At 38.0% G+C, this 15,707-nt stretch overlaps 1 protein-coding gene across 5 annotated transcripts in view; it reads left to right on the top strand.

Moving 5' to 3' along the window:
* VWA3A (von Willebrand factor A domain containing 3A) overlaps positions 1–15,707 on the top strand; it is a 25,178-nt gene continuing 9,471 nt past the window's right edge. Inside the window, exons 1-22 of one of the 5 annotated variants that reach the window (XM_032126338.1) lie at positions 1–219; positions 864–946; positions 1,174–1,291; positions 1,928–2,029; positions 2,123–2,205; positions 3,122–3,176; positions 3,931–4,029; positions 5,085–5,191; positions 5,469–5,594; positions 6,841–6,949; positions 7,343–7,408; positions 7,871–7,996; positions 8,404–8,542; positions 8,632–8,735; positions 8,972–9,052; positions 10,090–10,184; positions 11,088–11,207; positions 11,335–11,409; positions 12,114–12,258; positions 13,149–13,347; positions 13,794–13,864; positions 14,857–14,997. In XM_032126338.1, the coding sequence (XP_031982229.1) occupies positions 882–946; positions 1,174–1,291; positions 1,928–2,029; positions 2,123–2,205; positions 3,122–3,176; positions 3,931–4,029; positions 5,085–5,191; positions 5,469–5,594; positions 6,841–6,949; positions 7,343–7,408; positions 7,871–7,996; positions 8,404–8,542; positions 8,632–8,735; positions 8,972–9,052; positions 10,090–10,184; positions 11,088–11,207; positions 11,335–11,409; positions 12,114–12,258; positions 13,149–13,347; positions 13,794–13,864; positions 14,857–14,997 (2,226 nt within the window). In that variant the 5' untranslated portion in view covers positions 1–219; positions 864–881. Of the gene's footprint in view, positions 220–863; positions 947–1,173; positions 1,292–1,927; positions 2,030–2,122; positions 2,206–3,121; positions 3,177–3,930; positions 4,030–5,084; positions 5,192–5,468; positions 5,595–6,840; positions 6,950–7,342; positions 7,409–7,870; positions 7,997–8,403; positions 8,543–8,631; positions 8,736–8,971; positions 9,053–10,089; positions 10,185–11,087; positions 11,208–11,334; positions 11,410–12,113; positions 12,259–13,148; positions 13,348–13,793; positions 13,865–14,856; positions 14,998–15,707 lie in introns of those variants that run through there. The other 4 variants (XM_032126335.1, XM_032126336.1, XM_032126337.1 and 1 more) reach the window with 4 other exon arrangements.

Here is a 15,707-nt window from a genome sequence, read left to right on the forward strand (position 1 = left end):
AGGCGGCGGGAAGTGGCGCGCCGGAGCCGGCCCCGTCTCCAGCGGCAACGCCGCAACACCGGGCGGGGACCGGGTTGGGCCCCTGCGCTCCCGGGGCCCCGCACAAGGGAAGAGTCGAGGCAGTGCTGGGAGGTGCTGAGAGGGTTTGGGGGGTCCCTGTCACTGGCGCGGTGCCCAGGGAGGGAGGACGGGGCACGGGAGAGCCTTTTCCCCCGTCAGGTGAGTCTCAGCGGACGGGAGTGGGCGGCGCGGGGTCGGAGGGGCCGAGGGGTCTCTCCCCGGTGGGGTGAGGTGAGTCTCGGGCACGGGACACCGCGGGGTCGGGGAACCCAGGGTTCTTTCCCCCGTGAGGTGAGGAGGGTCTCGGGGATGGGAAGGGCTGCGCTGACGCCCGCTGTGAGCCGAAGGGCCCGGGTGGCCCGGGACGGGGTGAGGCAGTGGAGCCCGGCCAAGGGAAACCCGGGATCTTACGGCTTTTGCTCGACTCGTACCGCACCTAAACCCGAGGGCAGCTCGCCCACCCGCTGCCAGCCCGGCTGGCGCAGCTCCCGCCGCCGCTCTGGGGTTTGCTGTGATTAATCTCTTCTTCTGGTTGAGCTCTGTAGCCAGTCTCCCAGCAGCTGTGCACACATATAATTAACTGCATAAAATCCCTTAACAAGCAGCTTCTGCAGAATGGTTCCTAACTGTGTTTTCTATAAATGGGTAATTGTAACTTATCTTTATTTTTTAGTTTACTGTTGTCCCACATACAATACAAATTATCATTTAAGTTGCTGACAATATTAATACCTTTTAAATAGTGTTTATTCCTGAGTATTTTAACTTTTTTGCTCTAATTCTGTTGTTTTATTTTTAACAAGGCTAAGTCTATTCATATAATGGATACACACGTCAGGAAAATGGCGTGGTTGTTGGACAATGATCAATATTTGGAAAAAACTGGGTGAGGAAACTTACAAAATCTAGTTGGGGCTTCATATGTAGATAGAAAATAAGTTAAAGTTCATGTTAACTGTGTACTATGTCCCTTCAAAACATCCTATATTAAATTAATGCTTCAACAACTGTCAAAGTATAAAACCGTTCCTACAGAAAAACTTGAAATTACTTTATGACAGTACAGGAATATTATAAGTAATGAATTGCTTGCATAAAATTATTGTCTTGTAGGTTGACAAAATGCCATCTACAGGGTGATTGTCCACCATGGCAAGATTTTGCTGTGCCTCATCTAGGACCAGATAATGGATTGCTGGAAAAACATACCAGCAAGACACAAGACGTGCTGGTAGGTGGCTTATCCTATAAAATGGAGCAGCTAGTACAGTAATGCATACCCACTATAAATTCAGAGTGGGAAACAAATAAACTGATAGGCAACTAATATGCTTCCTTACATACATTTGCATATATACCCAGACAGTTTGATAGGCATAATTACTGATGTCATGAAACTACGTGTAGTCTCCCTGCAGAGATGAATCAGTCTGTGAACAAATGAGGTAAAACAATAAATGAGATCAACTGTTGATACTGCATTTTTCTTCAGAAAGGCAGGAGCCAATATATATCACTTCAGACTCTTGAGTCGTGTTTGGGAGATGCTGATTTTTATTCCTCTCTGGTAAATCACTGGGGTATTTATTTTAATTCTTTTATTGAACTCTCCTATTTCTTTTCTTAATTCCTCTCTACTCTAAACTAAGCTTTTTTTTTCCTTCCTTTAGCTCACAATCTGGGGGTGTTGTGAAAGCTTCTTTTCCCTTGTATCCCACATTCAAAAGAGTATTCCAGTACATAAAATTATGTTCTTGGACATGCACTGCCCAGCAGCAACTTTCCTTACTACTTACACTTTTGTCACATTTAAGCAGCACATGTAGTTTCTCATACTGCGTGTAATTTTTTCTCTCTTGATCTGTAGAGAGGAGAAATGAAGAAAACACAGTCTCAAAAGGTGCAAACAACAGAAGAATGGATAAGAAACTACAGTTTGGAATCCTTGCAATTAACATTCGAGTATCTGGTAAATGAAGGCAGTATTATTTTGTAAGTACAACACTGCCTTTTCTCTAGTCAGTCATAACTTGTGTGCATCTCTGATGTTAATCATGCATAGTGCTCCAGGAATTCAGGGAATGGTGTTGAAGAGATGGAGTTTACAGAGGAGACCGTTACCGATTTTGAATCCAGAATTTCTGAGTAAGTGTCCATCCTGTTTACTATTTTGATTCTGTATCTCCATTACTGCAGGCACTGCCTTAAATCTTAATTTTTTATCTCTGGGTGCCTCGGAGTATCTCAACATTAAATCCTTTCTGCTGAGAGAGTAAGGGATAATTGTACGTCACTACAACTGAGGTTTGGGCTTTTTTAAGGAATATCCTTATCAGCCAGGTGTTGATGTGAAGCAGTTTGCTCATTTTAAAAAAGCAGCCAGTGAATGGTCAGGTTTCCATATGTAACACAGTGTAGTTAGGGGTTATACTTAGTGTGACTTGGATTGGTTTCAAGTCATGGATGCAGTCATGACGTGGAAGTCGAAAGTTTTCTAAGTGAATTTTAAATGTATAAAATCAAGAATACTTAAATAATTTAATTTATAGGTTTAATAAACTGTAGAATAATCATAATATTTTTGCTGGTCTTCACAACTGACAGGAGTGGTGGCATTTCAGCATACCTCACTGTGCCAGGCTTTTATAAAACAGAAGCAACTTTTCTGTTTTGAAAAAGCAAAAAGGGTTTTCCCCTTTATAATGTTGGTTTAAACTTTCTGTTTGCCAACTTGTAAACACTATGTGCATGGAATTAAAAATAAGTTGGCTAAAGTAAAACCATTTTAAGAGGACAGGAAGCACTTAGCTTCGCCTCAAGCTATAATTATTTTGATATTAAACTGTTAGAAGTTGTGCTGCTTTAGGGGAAGAAGTATTTAATTGGTTAGCCCTGCAACGACCAGTTGTATAAGGGCATATTTAACATATTTTAAAATATCTTTCTCACAGATTTTGCATCTGTGAGAAAAGGGATGTGATGAAGACAGATGGTTGATTGTTACATTGAAACCCAGTGTGAGAGGATGCAGTAGCTAAATGTGTGCTCTGCCTTTTGTCAGAGTGATTGAACTCTATCAGCACCGAATTCAGTGGCTGTTGCAGGACAGCAGAAAGGTAACTTGAACTTTGCAGTATATTTTTAGAATGGAACTCTATATGGCATTAAAGAATAAATTCACTTTTGAATATTAGTGAAAAGTGGCTTCCAGAAAGCCTTTCTATTTTCTTTATTTACTACAAGTTCCACATCATATGCAGTGATATTGACAGTGGATTGTTTTTCCTGATCTTTCATTGGTATGCAGTTCTCTGCTTTCTAGATTCAGTCTTTGTCTTTGCAGTCTTAGTCATCAGGTCCCCTCAGCACAATTTAAGTGGGAGCAGACAATGCTGAGCTTAACCTCTGCCTGGACTGGAGCTGTCTTGTAGTTCATTGTGCCCAGTCTTGCACAGCTGGTTCATCCCACTGTGCCTGGCAGTGCTAATGCTCAGGATGTAACTCCCTCTCAAAGGGAATAGAGAAAGGAGCAGCATTCCAAAATCTGGTTTCCATAAAGTTGCTGGATTTAGCCTGAAGGAGATGCTGTAGACAAAGTTATTTTTCATTTATCCTCTCAATTAATGGATAGGTTATCTTGGGAAGGAGGTGATATGATTCCCTGGTAAGGATTAACTGGGAGCCAGTAGGACTCTTTTTTTCTTTTTTTTTTTCCTCCTTGATTTTGTCACTGTGTTATCTTTGTGCTAAAAAGTTTAAAATTAAAATAAATACCTAATACTTAATTTTAAAATGGTGTTGTGCAGCATAAGCAGTAAAATTATTAAACTGTAGATAAGCTCATATTTACAGTGACCTTTCTCTTTTTAGGTGTTTGGCGTTATAAAAGGAAATAAAGTTGGACTTTTGGTTGATGTGTCTCATTTGAGTTATGGACCTAGACTACTGGATTTTCAGAAGAACCTTTTGGTAAGTAATAATAAAGCAAATTTTGCCAATTTTAACATACTAATCAAGCTTCTGTGGAACTAGAAGCCAGGAACCAAACAGAAAAAAATCTGCTTAAAATCCTAATATACAATAGAATAGAAATTTTCTGTTGTAGAAAAGCATGCTCCGAATGTCTTTGAAAATGTAGTATTTGTTAATGTCCAGATCAAAACAAATCCAGTATATACTTCAAAATATGAAGGGAAGTGTTATTGTTGACGTTTCTCAATTCTGTCAGCATTCTCTATGGAATAAACTTGCCTAACAAAAGCAGCTGTAAGAGGTAGAGCCAAGCTGTACATAGAGCTATTTATAGTAAATATAGTTTCCTTTAACTTTACATTTTGTCACAGTAAGGCCCACTTCACAATCTTGTCAGAACCCTGGTGAATTAATAACTTTCTGTGTTCTCAGAAGAAACTTGTCCTTTATTGTGCTCTTTGTTTTTAGAAAACTTTTGTAGTAAGGAAGGAAGATACAATGTAGCTGGTTTACTGTCTAAAATTGACACTTGGTACAATTCAATTTCCCACATTCAGAAATTATTTACCATCAGTTTGTATTATTTGTGGTTTTTCATTTGTGTGTTTCAAATAAAACTCCTTCAAAAAAACTCAGTTTCCACAAACTCAGTCTGGTTTGCTTAGCCTGAATATCTGAGCTGTTGTTTAGCCCTGTCCTTGATTACGTGCTAACCATTTTTAGAAATTGCTTGGTGGGTGAATATGTGCATTCTGGATCACTACTGTTTCATGTGGTCATCAGCTGAAGAGAAAAACTGGTACCAGTACAGCAAATACCCCTGCCTCCTGCCCCATTAACAAATTCGTTGGAATGCCATAAGTTTGCAGGTTTTGTCTCTATCCTTACCAAATATTTGAATCTCTATGAGCTTTTCTTGGAAGCTGTTTTTAGTGGCAGATGAAAAAATTGCTGGAACTATTTCTAGAAAATTACTACTTTTAGTCTTTTACATGATAACCCTACCAGAAGCAGCATGGATAGTAATGCGTTCATAATTTTTTATTTATTAGTGCTTAATGGATGAACAGCTTTGTTATAAGAAGCAATTGTACTGCCTCTCATTCAGTACAGAAATTTCACCACTGTGGGAGAGTCCAAAAACCATCAATGTTCATGTGTAAGTAAGTTAATTTCTCTGAAAAATAAAGGTGTTTCAAACAAGGTCTCCATTTAATTTGAGCAATCTCTAGTATTGTAGATAATAGTGGTTTTTATCTTGTGCCTGCAGTGATTTTAAGAGGGGAGAAAAGCAATGAATTTGATCATGTGATCAGTGGTTTCAAGATGGTTTTCATGTATAGAATATCTTAGCTGCTCCTGTGGTTTGTAGTAATCTTCGTGATCTATCTTACTTAGCACCTGCACATATTCTTTTTCTTTTTCCCCTCTCCTAGGCTACATGAAGCAAGACAGTGGATACAAGAGCTGGAGCCTGGTCGAGGCTGCAATTTGCTGAAAGCTTTGAGGCATGTCCTCACGATGAAAGAACTGAATTCCTTGGTTCTTATTGTAGGAAGCTGGTAAGTTCATTATCTGTCTTAACAACCAGATTTAACTTGGATACAAGATTAGTACAAGAAACTGAACTTGATACAAAAATAAATAGAAAATTTAAGATCCAAGTTTTACCTATTTTTAGTTTATACCTTTGAATGCCTTTATTTCTTCCCTTTTTTACTATTTATTAATCTACTCTTTTGTGGTATGAAGCTATGTTTTTCCTTTGAAGATCACTTATCACAGTAATCTATTGAGAGCCTGCTAGCTATAATTTTACATCAGTTAAGTGTCATTAAGGATGTCACTGAAAGAGTCCAAACCTGTGGGAAGATAAGAGGATAAGATAGATTTTGCTGTAAAATAGCATTGAGCATTCAAAGATTGTGTTCTCTCTGTGATCTTAGTAGTGCTGATGGAGAACTTAAAATGTCTGATTAAATAAATGAAACCAGATGAGGTTGTGTAAGTTATGGACTTAAATTCTGCAGTTCTACTGTCATAATTTGAAAATTGCAATATTGGAGTTGGGATTACGAAGAAAAGACTACAATAAGGATTCTGGGAGTGTTACCTTACCCCTAGTTTACTAATTGTATTTTATTTTAAATGTGCAAAAAGGGATGGTGTAACTTTGGCAAGATTGATACTTAGGGTAATTGAACTTAAATTTCAGGTAACTTATTGAACGCACAGTATTGATTAAAAGCTTCCAAGTTTTCTGCTCTGAACAGAAAACAGAAGTTTCTACTGTGAAAAATTCCTTAATTTCTGTCCCTGGCAGAAGTGTAGCTGGAAGGAAAGGTTTTTACTAGCCATCAGAACTCAGGAAATGAAAGCTCTGTGGGCCACTAAGTTCTAAACATAAGACAAAGTTTTGGTGCCTTTGGAAACAGAGGACATCCTTACATACCAGAGTTGAAAGGTTGTCTATCACAGGGGCCACAGTTCATGATTTTTAGCTTCCAGGGCTAGCAGGGAATACTTCAGAACATTTCAATCACAAGCTGTTATGAATGGGAACAGGATCTTGGTGGGTTATCATTCAGGGTTTCAGGACAGAACCAAACTCCAGTAGTGACACCTCAGTAATGATTGAAAGAGGGAGAGAAGGTCCCTCCAAAAGCATGGTAGTGCTAAATAAATAAATATTTCCCATGATTTATTATTTCTTTCCTAGGGTTTTTTCCATGACTTCTTTAGTTGGCCTTTTTTCCCATTTGATTACTGCCATTGTTAATATCCTTTTTTTTTACTTTTTTTAATCAGCCCTGATCAGTCTTTTGAAATATTATGTGATTATGCTCAGCAGTGTATGCTGGGGAGAAAACTGCAGATTCACACTGTTACATATGATTGCAGCAACCCTGTTTCTCTGGTAAGTAATTGTGTTAATATTTAACTTCCTTAAGTGCCCTGTCATTTTTTTTTCCTATTCAGCTGTAATGCCTTCTCTCAAAAACTTGTGGGGAAGCTAACCTAGTCATTAGAGTTCTTGAATTAGTGTTGTATTCTCTTCAGAGCAGATTTGCACACATGAAAAAATTGTTTGGAGCATCATCTTGTAACTTTCTTTACTGAGTTAGTTTTTCAGCCATATTAAAATGAGACTGGTAAGCAAATGATGGAAACAATTATTTTGGCTTTCTCACTATATGTACCTCAAAGATTCTTTTTCTCTCTCTGCTGAGAACTGAATACCAACAACCCACATTATCAAAAGAGACCACCAAATCAAAGTAACTGTTTCTCTTCCTGTTTTTGTATGTAGGCAGTTCTAAAGAACCTTGCAGAAGCTGTAAGAGGCCGTTACCATTGCTACTCTTCCAGCGGAGAGGTAGGTGACAGGCAGAGGCACAAAGCATTTTTCTCTCTTTCTGATGATTCTTTGCTTTGAGAAGGTAAAATAATTATCACCTGAGTAGAAGTTGATAGTAGGATTTGGTGCTGAAAGTCTTGGTCACAGAAATGCTGAGGATGTGGTCAATAAACCTGTGGTTAATTCTTTCTGCAACTGAAAACATTTCCTAAAAGTGCAATAAATTTTGCAGTTATTGTTTACTGACAGACAGCTGATAAAAGCAGTGGCTTACTGTAGAATGATTCAAAGTAATAAAGTAATATCTTGTTTATAAAGGATTACTAATTCATATGCAGTGCATTAGATACATTTATACCCAATTCTGCTATGCCAGGCAGTCTTGTATTGATGTTTGCACAGTTAAGTAAGAAAGTTGGTTTCAGTTGGTGTTTGAACAGTACTTAACTTACTTTTCCCCATTTGTTTTTATAATTGCAGAAATTCGATAGCAGTGATTTTCATCTACTACTTCAGGAATCCCAGAAGGCTAAGGACCTACTCAACAGCATCAAACAGACTTTTCAAAGAAGAGTTGGTGGCTTGCTTAGTAGTAAAACAGCAGCTGTATGTATCTTTTTATTTTCAAATGTACTTTGAATAATCAGGGTTAGAAATTTTAAGTGTTCACAATATGAAAAAAAATTGTACGATCGGGTATTTTCATAAGTGAGCTTTGAATATTCTGTATTGAACATCTCTTGTAAGAGCAAATTAAGAACCAAATCTGTAAAGAAGACCTTTTGCTGAACAGTCTCCAAAATGCATGAAAAGAACATCGTCCTATGATCATCATGGGAGTCTAAGAGGATCGCTAGCCTAACTCTATGCAGGATCATTTAAATGAAGTTCCAACGGTCCTTTAAATTGGTGAAAAGATACTTACTCCCATGTGATTTAGATGGACATTTAAATCCACTGCAAACTTATATTATCCTAAAACTTGCAAGAGCTTTTCTTGAAATCCATTTTAGGTTTCCACAACATTTGCAAGTACAGCACCTTCCAGCTTCTTCCCAAAGCCTCCAAAGCACAAAGGACCATTAGTTATTCAAACACCAGGCATCCTGGCCAAAACCTCAGCAGACTGGTTAAAGACATATGGATTGAAAGGTAGCACAGAAAGAAAAGCTTAACAGGTATGAAACATGAATTAAAGACAGAGTATGTGTTTTATTTAATGTATTTATTTCTTCCTATAGCTAAAAAGTTAGACCTTTATCAAGTTTTGGCTCCCAATGCTTTCTCTCCTGTGGAAGATTTTGTACCTATTCTTAAAAAAACAGTATCATCAACTCTACATGAGGCAAGTGATGAGGAATTTTTTTTCTGGGTTTGTGGGGTTTTCTTCTTTCTATTGCTACATTTTTCTAATTAAAATCAGTACTTTATAAGGTGGCTGAAATTTTACAGGCTGAAATTTGAGTCATAGATTCAAATCAAATACTTAGGTCATTCTTAAGAATGGCTCAGGAAGAAATTCCATGTTAGTCTGTCTTACGTTGGGTTCTGTTAAACAGTTAACACTATTTATCCTTCTAGAAAGTGATGATGCAGTTTGAATGGTATGATGGAACTGTGAAAAATATCCATGTTGACCTGCCAGTATTGTACAACTATCAGGTGAGTTGTCTGTCATGATGTGGCCTTGTCAGGGCTAGACTAACATCTAATTATTCCTCATTAATTGTCTTGTTAGCTAAGTACTGCAGGGATTCATGTGCAGACAGCTGTCCATGAAAGTCTGCAGCCACTGGAATTCTTACAGGAAGCAGTGATTCTTGAGGATTTCCTCCTAGATCAGAATGCAGGTCATCAGAGAGTGGGACAAGTTGAATAAAAGAGAAGCTGTTTTGGGGATTTTAGCAGCCAGGGTTTGCTATGTAGGTCTATCAGTCCGTTTTCTTTCCCACTTCACTAGCAGTCCTGACAAAGGGCTATGGGAATGTTTCCAGGCAGGGCAAATAATTCATTAAAGTGCGATTGATGAGAAGTCTGTGGAACTCTACAGCCAGACCAAAAGGAGAGTGTAAAGTGGCTGAAATGAAAGCAGCTTCTGTGGTTCCTGGCTCACTGGTAGATGCTTGTTTTATGCTCCAAAAGCATGTTAAATTATAGCTTTATTTCCAAGTTCAGTGCCCTTTTCTAGCTTGATATGCCCTCATATAATGCCTACATATACTTGGAAAGGTTGTGGTGTGTAGAGTTTGGACAAATTACCTTAGTATCAAATTGATACTGTGTTAAAGAATTACATGTGTTTGAGAATATTGTGTTTATGTTAAATGATGTGTTCTGTTACGAACACTGCTTAAAAATGCTATTGAAGAAAGGGTAAGCTTGCAAAAACTATATTTTTAAAGCTTTTTTTCTTTTCTTTTCTTGATATGCCTGACCACTGTTTTGGGATGTGCTAGCAAGAGGAAAAGTGAAGTGGAGATAGAGACCTTTAGATTCTTTGTTGCTTTTTTATCACTGTATGTTTTTTTCATGGACTGTGTATTCATATCTGTACTAAGAATGAAACGTCACTGTCTAAATGAATGAAAATCTTTTTTATTTTTTTCATTACTGTGTTATGGTATTTCTTTATTAAGCATTTGGCAATAAAATACTTGAACTTTTTATTTTTAATATAAATTTTCTTTATTTGTGCATAGAAAATCCTTGCTAAAATGGTAAGAATCTATGAGAAACGAATTGACTGGCTGTCTGTTGCTAGCAGAAGAATATGGGGAAGTGTTTGTGAAAGAAGGTATTGTATTTTTTTTGGTGATGTTTGAAGCTTTAATGTGTTTGAGAACAATGTTTGTTTACGTTTTGTCTGAGGCCTTACTCAACCTCAAGTGCACATTTGCTCTTTTTTACAAACCTTGAATATGAAGTTTCAGACAAAAGGAAGGTAGCTGAGGCCCCAGTTACCAGAGATTTTCTTGCTTATTGGTTAAGGACTGAATTAACCCATCTGGCCACTGTATTGTGCTGGCAACTCACGTCCCACTGACTGTCCATCTCATCTGTGGGTCTTTTCAATACTGCTGCTCCCAAATTATCCCCTGTCCATTAACCAGCGATCCTGCATTGTCTCTGCAAGCAAGACTTCAAACTGACCATGCTGAGAATCTCATCGTTAACACTTTTCTCAAAACAAGTAATGTGCTAGGTACCATCAGTCAGTCCATGCCTGAGCAACCACTCTGGCACTGACATGCTGAGCGAAAGCTTCTCCATTTGTCTTTAGAGTAATATTCCATATGTTCTGCAATGATGGCTGGGGAAAGGACAGCGACCTGTCCAACAACTTCTCCTTGCTGGCAAACATCCACGCTTTCCAGGAGGGTTTTAGATACTCAAGTACAGAGAAGGAGGAGGACCTGTTTGGGGTTCAGCAGCCATTATGGCACTACAAGTCACCAGTACCCTGATTATTCCATAGTTTAGGGAAGATAGAAGTTTCCATTACTGTTACTTTTTTTCTTTTTAAATCTCACCTAATATTTTGCAGATTTTTTTTTAAATATAGATTCTGTGTTTATACATTTTGATACATAGGTAGCAGATACTTTCCCTGACAAGTTAGAGTGCACTGAAGATAAGAATACATCATTAAATAAGATTTTTTTTCTTTTTTTTAATGAAAAACATATTTTTTATATAGGGTGGTTATACTTGTTGATATATCAGCAACAAACTCTACCTACATTTCTCATATCCAACATTCTTTGCGACTTTTACTTGAGGAACAAATGTCAAACAAGGATTATTTCAATATTATAGCGTAAGTAACTATTTAAGTGTTTTAAAATAATTGTAATGAGATTTTTCTTTTCCAATGAATTTATTTTATCTTTTTCTTGTTCTAAACCATAATCTGAACACTAACTGCTGTTACCTTTCCATGAAAGATTTGGGAGTGACATTGTGCCTTGGCAGCAGGAACTGCTTCCTTCCCAACCAGAAAACTTAGAAAAGGCTTGGAGGTAGGATCAAATAATTATCCCATATATGTGAATTTCACAGGTTCCTTGAAATTAGATAGAACAGAGAAAAATTGTGGACAACTAAAAAAAATTATAAGTTTATCATATTGTAAAAATAGGCTGCCATGTTCTACACTGATTGTTCATGGTGGTTTGCTGTGAAAATAGTATTGTAAAGGTTAATATGCCTTGGTGACTTCGTATTTCATATGTATACATTATATATATGTACACAGATACAGAAGTGTCTGTAAAAACACTTCATGAACAGGTTACATAAAGAATTGAAAACTGCTTCAAATACAACTGGGATGTGAGAGCTAAACTATCGGTTTTTTCCCACATGCTTTGGAAAAAAGGTTTCTGTTTGTGGGGTCACACACTCTGTCTTCATTATATTTCTGGTTTCATTTCTATTTCTGTAAGTTCTATAATATTAATATTTTTCCACATAAAATTAAAAGAGAATTCTGTCCTCTTTATGCTCTGTATCTTACTTTAAAAACTGATTTGCCATGCTGGCAGTACAGAAACCAGAACAAATAATTTGGGCCATTATATAATCTGGTTTTGCCCTCTGTCATTTTCAAAAATTTTAGACTCCAGTGTAGTGTTATTTAAGATACTTAGTGCTATTTATTGCTTTAAGCAGAAACAGGAGCTTTTGTTTCTTCATTCTTTGAACTGAAAACATCTTGGTTTAGGTGGGTGTTGAGGTTGGAGTGCAAGGGCAGCAGAAATTTCTTGAGTGCACTCAGGAGAGCTGTGGAAGTTGACTTCAAAGACAAAGACAAACACAAATCACAGGGACTCTACCTGCTGGCTACTGGAATACCTGATCAGGAAACAGTGAGTGTCATCATAGACAACTCTTCTCCAAGTTCCTATCAAAACTAATCTCAGCTTTATTTTTCTCTTTTTTTTCCTTATGGCTAGTCATCACAGTTCATTGGCAGAATATTTCTCCTTTACATACCTAAGGCAGCACAATTGCCAGCATCCCAAACTTCCATTTCTGCAATTGCTAGTCATGTGTTGGAGGTAGTAGTTATTAATTATGTGTGAATTATAGAAAATTCAAGATGTGCTTTTAGAATTCCTTTCCCACTCCAGCTCTGGACATCATTTCCCTGCAGATTTCTGAGTTCAAACAAGCTGATTGTTTGTATTTTATTATTTACTTATGACTCATGGGAACAAAGACACAAATAATTTTCCAGTGGAACTCCATAGCACACAATGTAGAGACAACTCCTATTTTTATCCCAGAAATCCCTTGCTTGGATCCATGTTTGTAGTGTGTGCACTCCGGGGCCTTTTCTACATGTGTGCAGTGAGGTGTCTCCTTTTGTTACCAAACCTCTGGAAATTCTGGGCAAACCTAAGAAACCATTAAAGCCCATCTGGCTGACAAGGAAACGAGGGACAAATGGACAGTTTCATCCCTGCTTTGCTTCTGTGCATGGCTAACTTGATGTCCACGGTCTCTGTCTTTGGTTCCCAAACGTACCCCAGCTCACCTCTTGCCTGCAGTAGAGCTGTTGCCACTGTAACCAGCAGCAGTGACAATGGGTGTGTATCTGCAAGGATGGAGGAGGCACTGGGCTGCTCAGGGTATGTTCCTGTGCTGAATTGCTCCGATGGGGAGGATTTGTACATCAGTCAGGAACCAGTGGAGTGGATGGAAGCTTGTCCGAGGTAGAGGCTCACCACGGATGTTTCTTTTTTCTGTCTCACAGCACACAATCAGTGCTTACGTGGCTGAGGTTTGCAGAGGTTTTGATTTACAGCTCCATGTCTGTCTGTTCAGTGCAGTGAAGGGCACTGACTCCAGCGGGGTTATTCCAGCCCGCTACGCTACCCCAAGGGAAACTGCCAGTGCTTTTAAAGAAATTGTGCAGGCAGCCAACGGGAGGTTTCACTGGTTTGGAGAAGCAGGTATGGGAAAAGGAAAGTCAGCACATGCTTCTTTTTCATTAATGAAAAAATATTTGTTAATGCTTTTTTACTCCCAAGTCAAGTAGTTTACTTTTTTTAGGATATGCTAATGCTGTACTAGCACTGAGATATAAACACAGGTTATAGTTTTATTGAGACTTTCAGTCACATTGCAGAATATTATAATGCAGCCTTCATGAAGAAATTTGTTCGGGTTTTTTTTCTATTTGAATTCACTATTTTCTGTTAACCTTTTTAAAGATGCTCCTTTAAAATACAGGTTCTAATACAGAAGGTCCAGATGGTCAGGCTTGCTGGAAACAAAGGCTTTTTGATTCTTTGCATTGGTATTTAGCATGTTCTACAAATTGTTATGCATTTTTTAAAAGACTTATTTTGTACACTTTAAAAAAACCCATTCTAATTGGCATCTGTGTGATTATCAGGTATTTTTGAAAGTGATGATATTGCCAGTATTATATCTGAAATGGAAAAAGCAAAGAACTACTCCCAAAAGGTATGAATTACATAGAACTTTTTAGATTACATGTTTCTTCCTAAAAAATTTCAACAGTGTTTGTTCAGCTGACAATTCAGGAGATGGGACAAAACCCTTTTATGATGAGCAGGAATGTTCTAGAGTGTGAAAATAGTGACCATAGAGTAAATATGGACTGGAAAGCAGCTGTACAATAGCACTGCAGTGACTGCTGTTGGAGTAGCCATGATTCCTTACCAAATATAAGGAGTTTACAGTTCAAGTGATTCTCCTTTTTGCTGCCAATCCTGTGATGAATTCTTTTCAAGTAAATTAATTCTCCATTATAAGAAAGTTACATTTGTTAAATACAATTAAATAATACTACATTCTTGTAAGTCCCAGTGTAGGGAGGGCTTGTCATTAGCATGGAACCTTTGTCAATTCTAAAACAAGTTGTTTTCTGAAGTGTACTGAGGGTGTAGGACTAGACTGTATCTCTCTATATTCCATGCACATGACTTTTTTCCAAAGATATCCAACAGAATAACTGAGGCAGCATAGCCAGCCTGGCAGTGTGGGGGCTGTTTCTTATAAAAGTGTGTATAGAAAGAGATATGCAGTAAGAACCTTGTCCAGAGGGCTGAGCACCCTGTTGGATACAAGTCTGAATCACAAAAGTTGGACTTTTTTAAAAGAAGAGCTGGTGGCTATTCAATGACATTTTAAAATATCTTGTTATCATTTCACAGTTGCATATACTTGGTTCACCATCTTCGATTTGTCCTAGCCCTGGTCTATTTACACTGCTGCCTTTTGGTTTAGTCTGCCCAGAGCAGGAAGGGTTTCCATACAGTGTGTTTGAGCAAGCACAGCACAAAGGGATTTCTGTTCAGTTAGAGGTGTTAAGCATTATCAAATAGGAATTTTATTCATTATTATAGTAGTAAATACAAAATACTGTCTTTGAAATGTCATTTATTTAAATTCCATGTATATGAATTAGTAAACAATGTGAATTTCCATTTCAGTGTGCATTCCTAGTGGAGTCCTTAAAGCAACGCTCAGTGAATCAGTCTGTGACACCCCTTACACCACGAGGAGACTCAAATGTGCTTACAAAGAAGGAGAAAAAAAAGCCACAGAAGGTGCCATCTCCTAAACCCACAGCTGTGAGTCTGGCTAGAATGGTTTGAAATGGTCCAATTTTTAATATGCTGTGTGTTAATTAGAGATCCTACCCAGCTATTGGATGCTCCTCTTGGTGGGAGAAGTGCTCAGCTGAAGATCTGAAGGAATAAAAACAGCACTGTGATAGTACTTTGAATTTATGTTTGCATTCAAAAGGCTACATATCCCAAAAGTGCATCTTACTAAGTAATTCATTATAATGGAACCACACTTTAGTATCAAAAGGTGTCTAAATAATCCTTCCTCTGACCTTAAAAAAATAACGTTTCATGGAAATAAAGGCAAAGTAGAAATGTGCTTTACCAAATTACATCTATTTTGCAAGTCCTTCTAGAAGGTACTGAGTTTTATGGTGTTCTGCTCATTTACAGATGAGACAGCTGCAGCTCAGTAGCATGTATTTGGCCTCACAGAGAGCCAGAATAAAACAAGAACAGGATTCAGCATTGGTTTCCTGCCTGCTGTGCTTATTTCCATGGAGTTACACTACTGAGTCCCTTGGGATTTTGCTGTTTCTTTGTTCATTTTGGCTGTGCATGTGTCTGCTTTGAGTAGGAGTGCACATGTGTACTATGCATAAAGGGCCAGTGCTTACTGGAACTTTCAGGTCTCATCTTTGAAATGGGAATGGCACTGTGGGTGTGGGAATGTAGGAAATGGGAATGTAGGTGTGGGAATGTTGCAAAGGCTT

The sequence above is a fragment of the Corvus moneduloides genome, chromosome 16, assembly GCF_009650955.1.
Source record: "Corvus moneduloides isolate bCorMon1 chromosome 16, bCorMon1.pri, whole genome shotgun sequence".
NCBI lineage: Eukaryota > Metazoa > Chordata > Aves > Passeriformes > Corvidae > Corvus > Corvus moneduloides.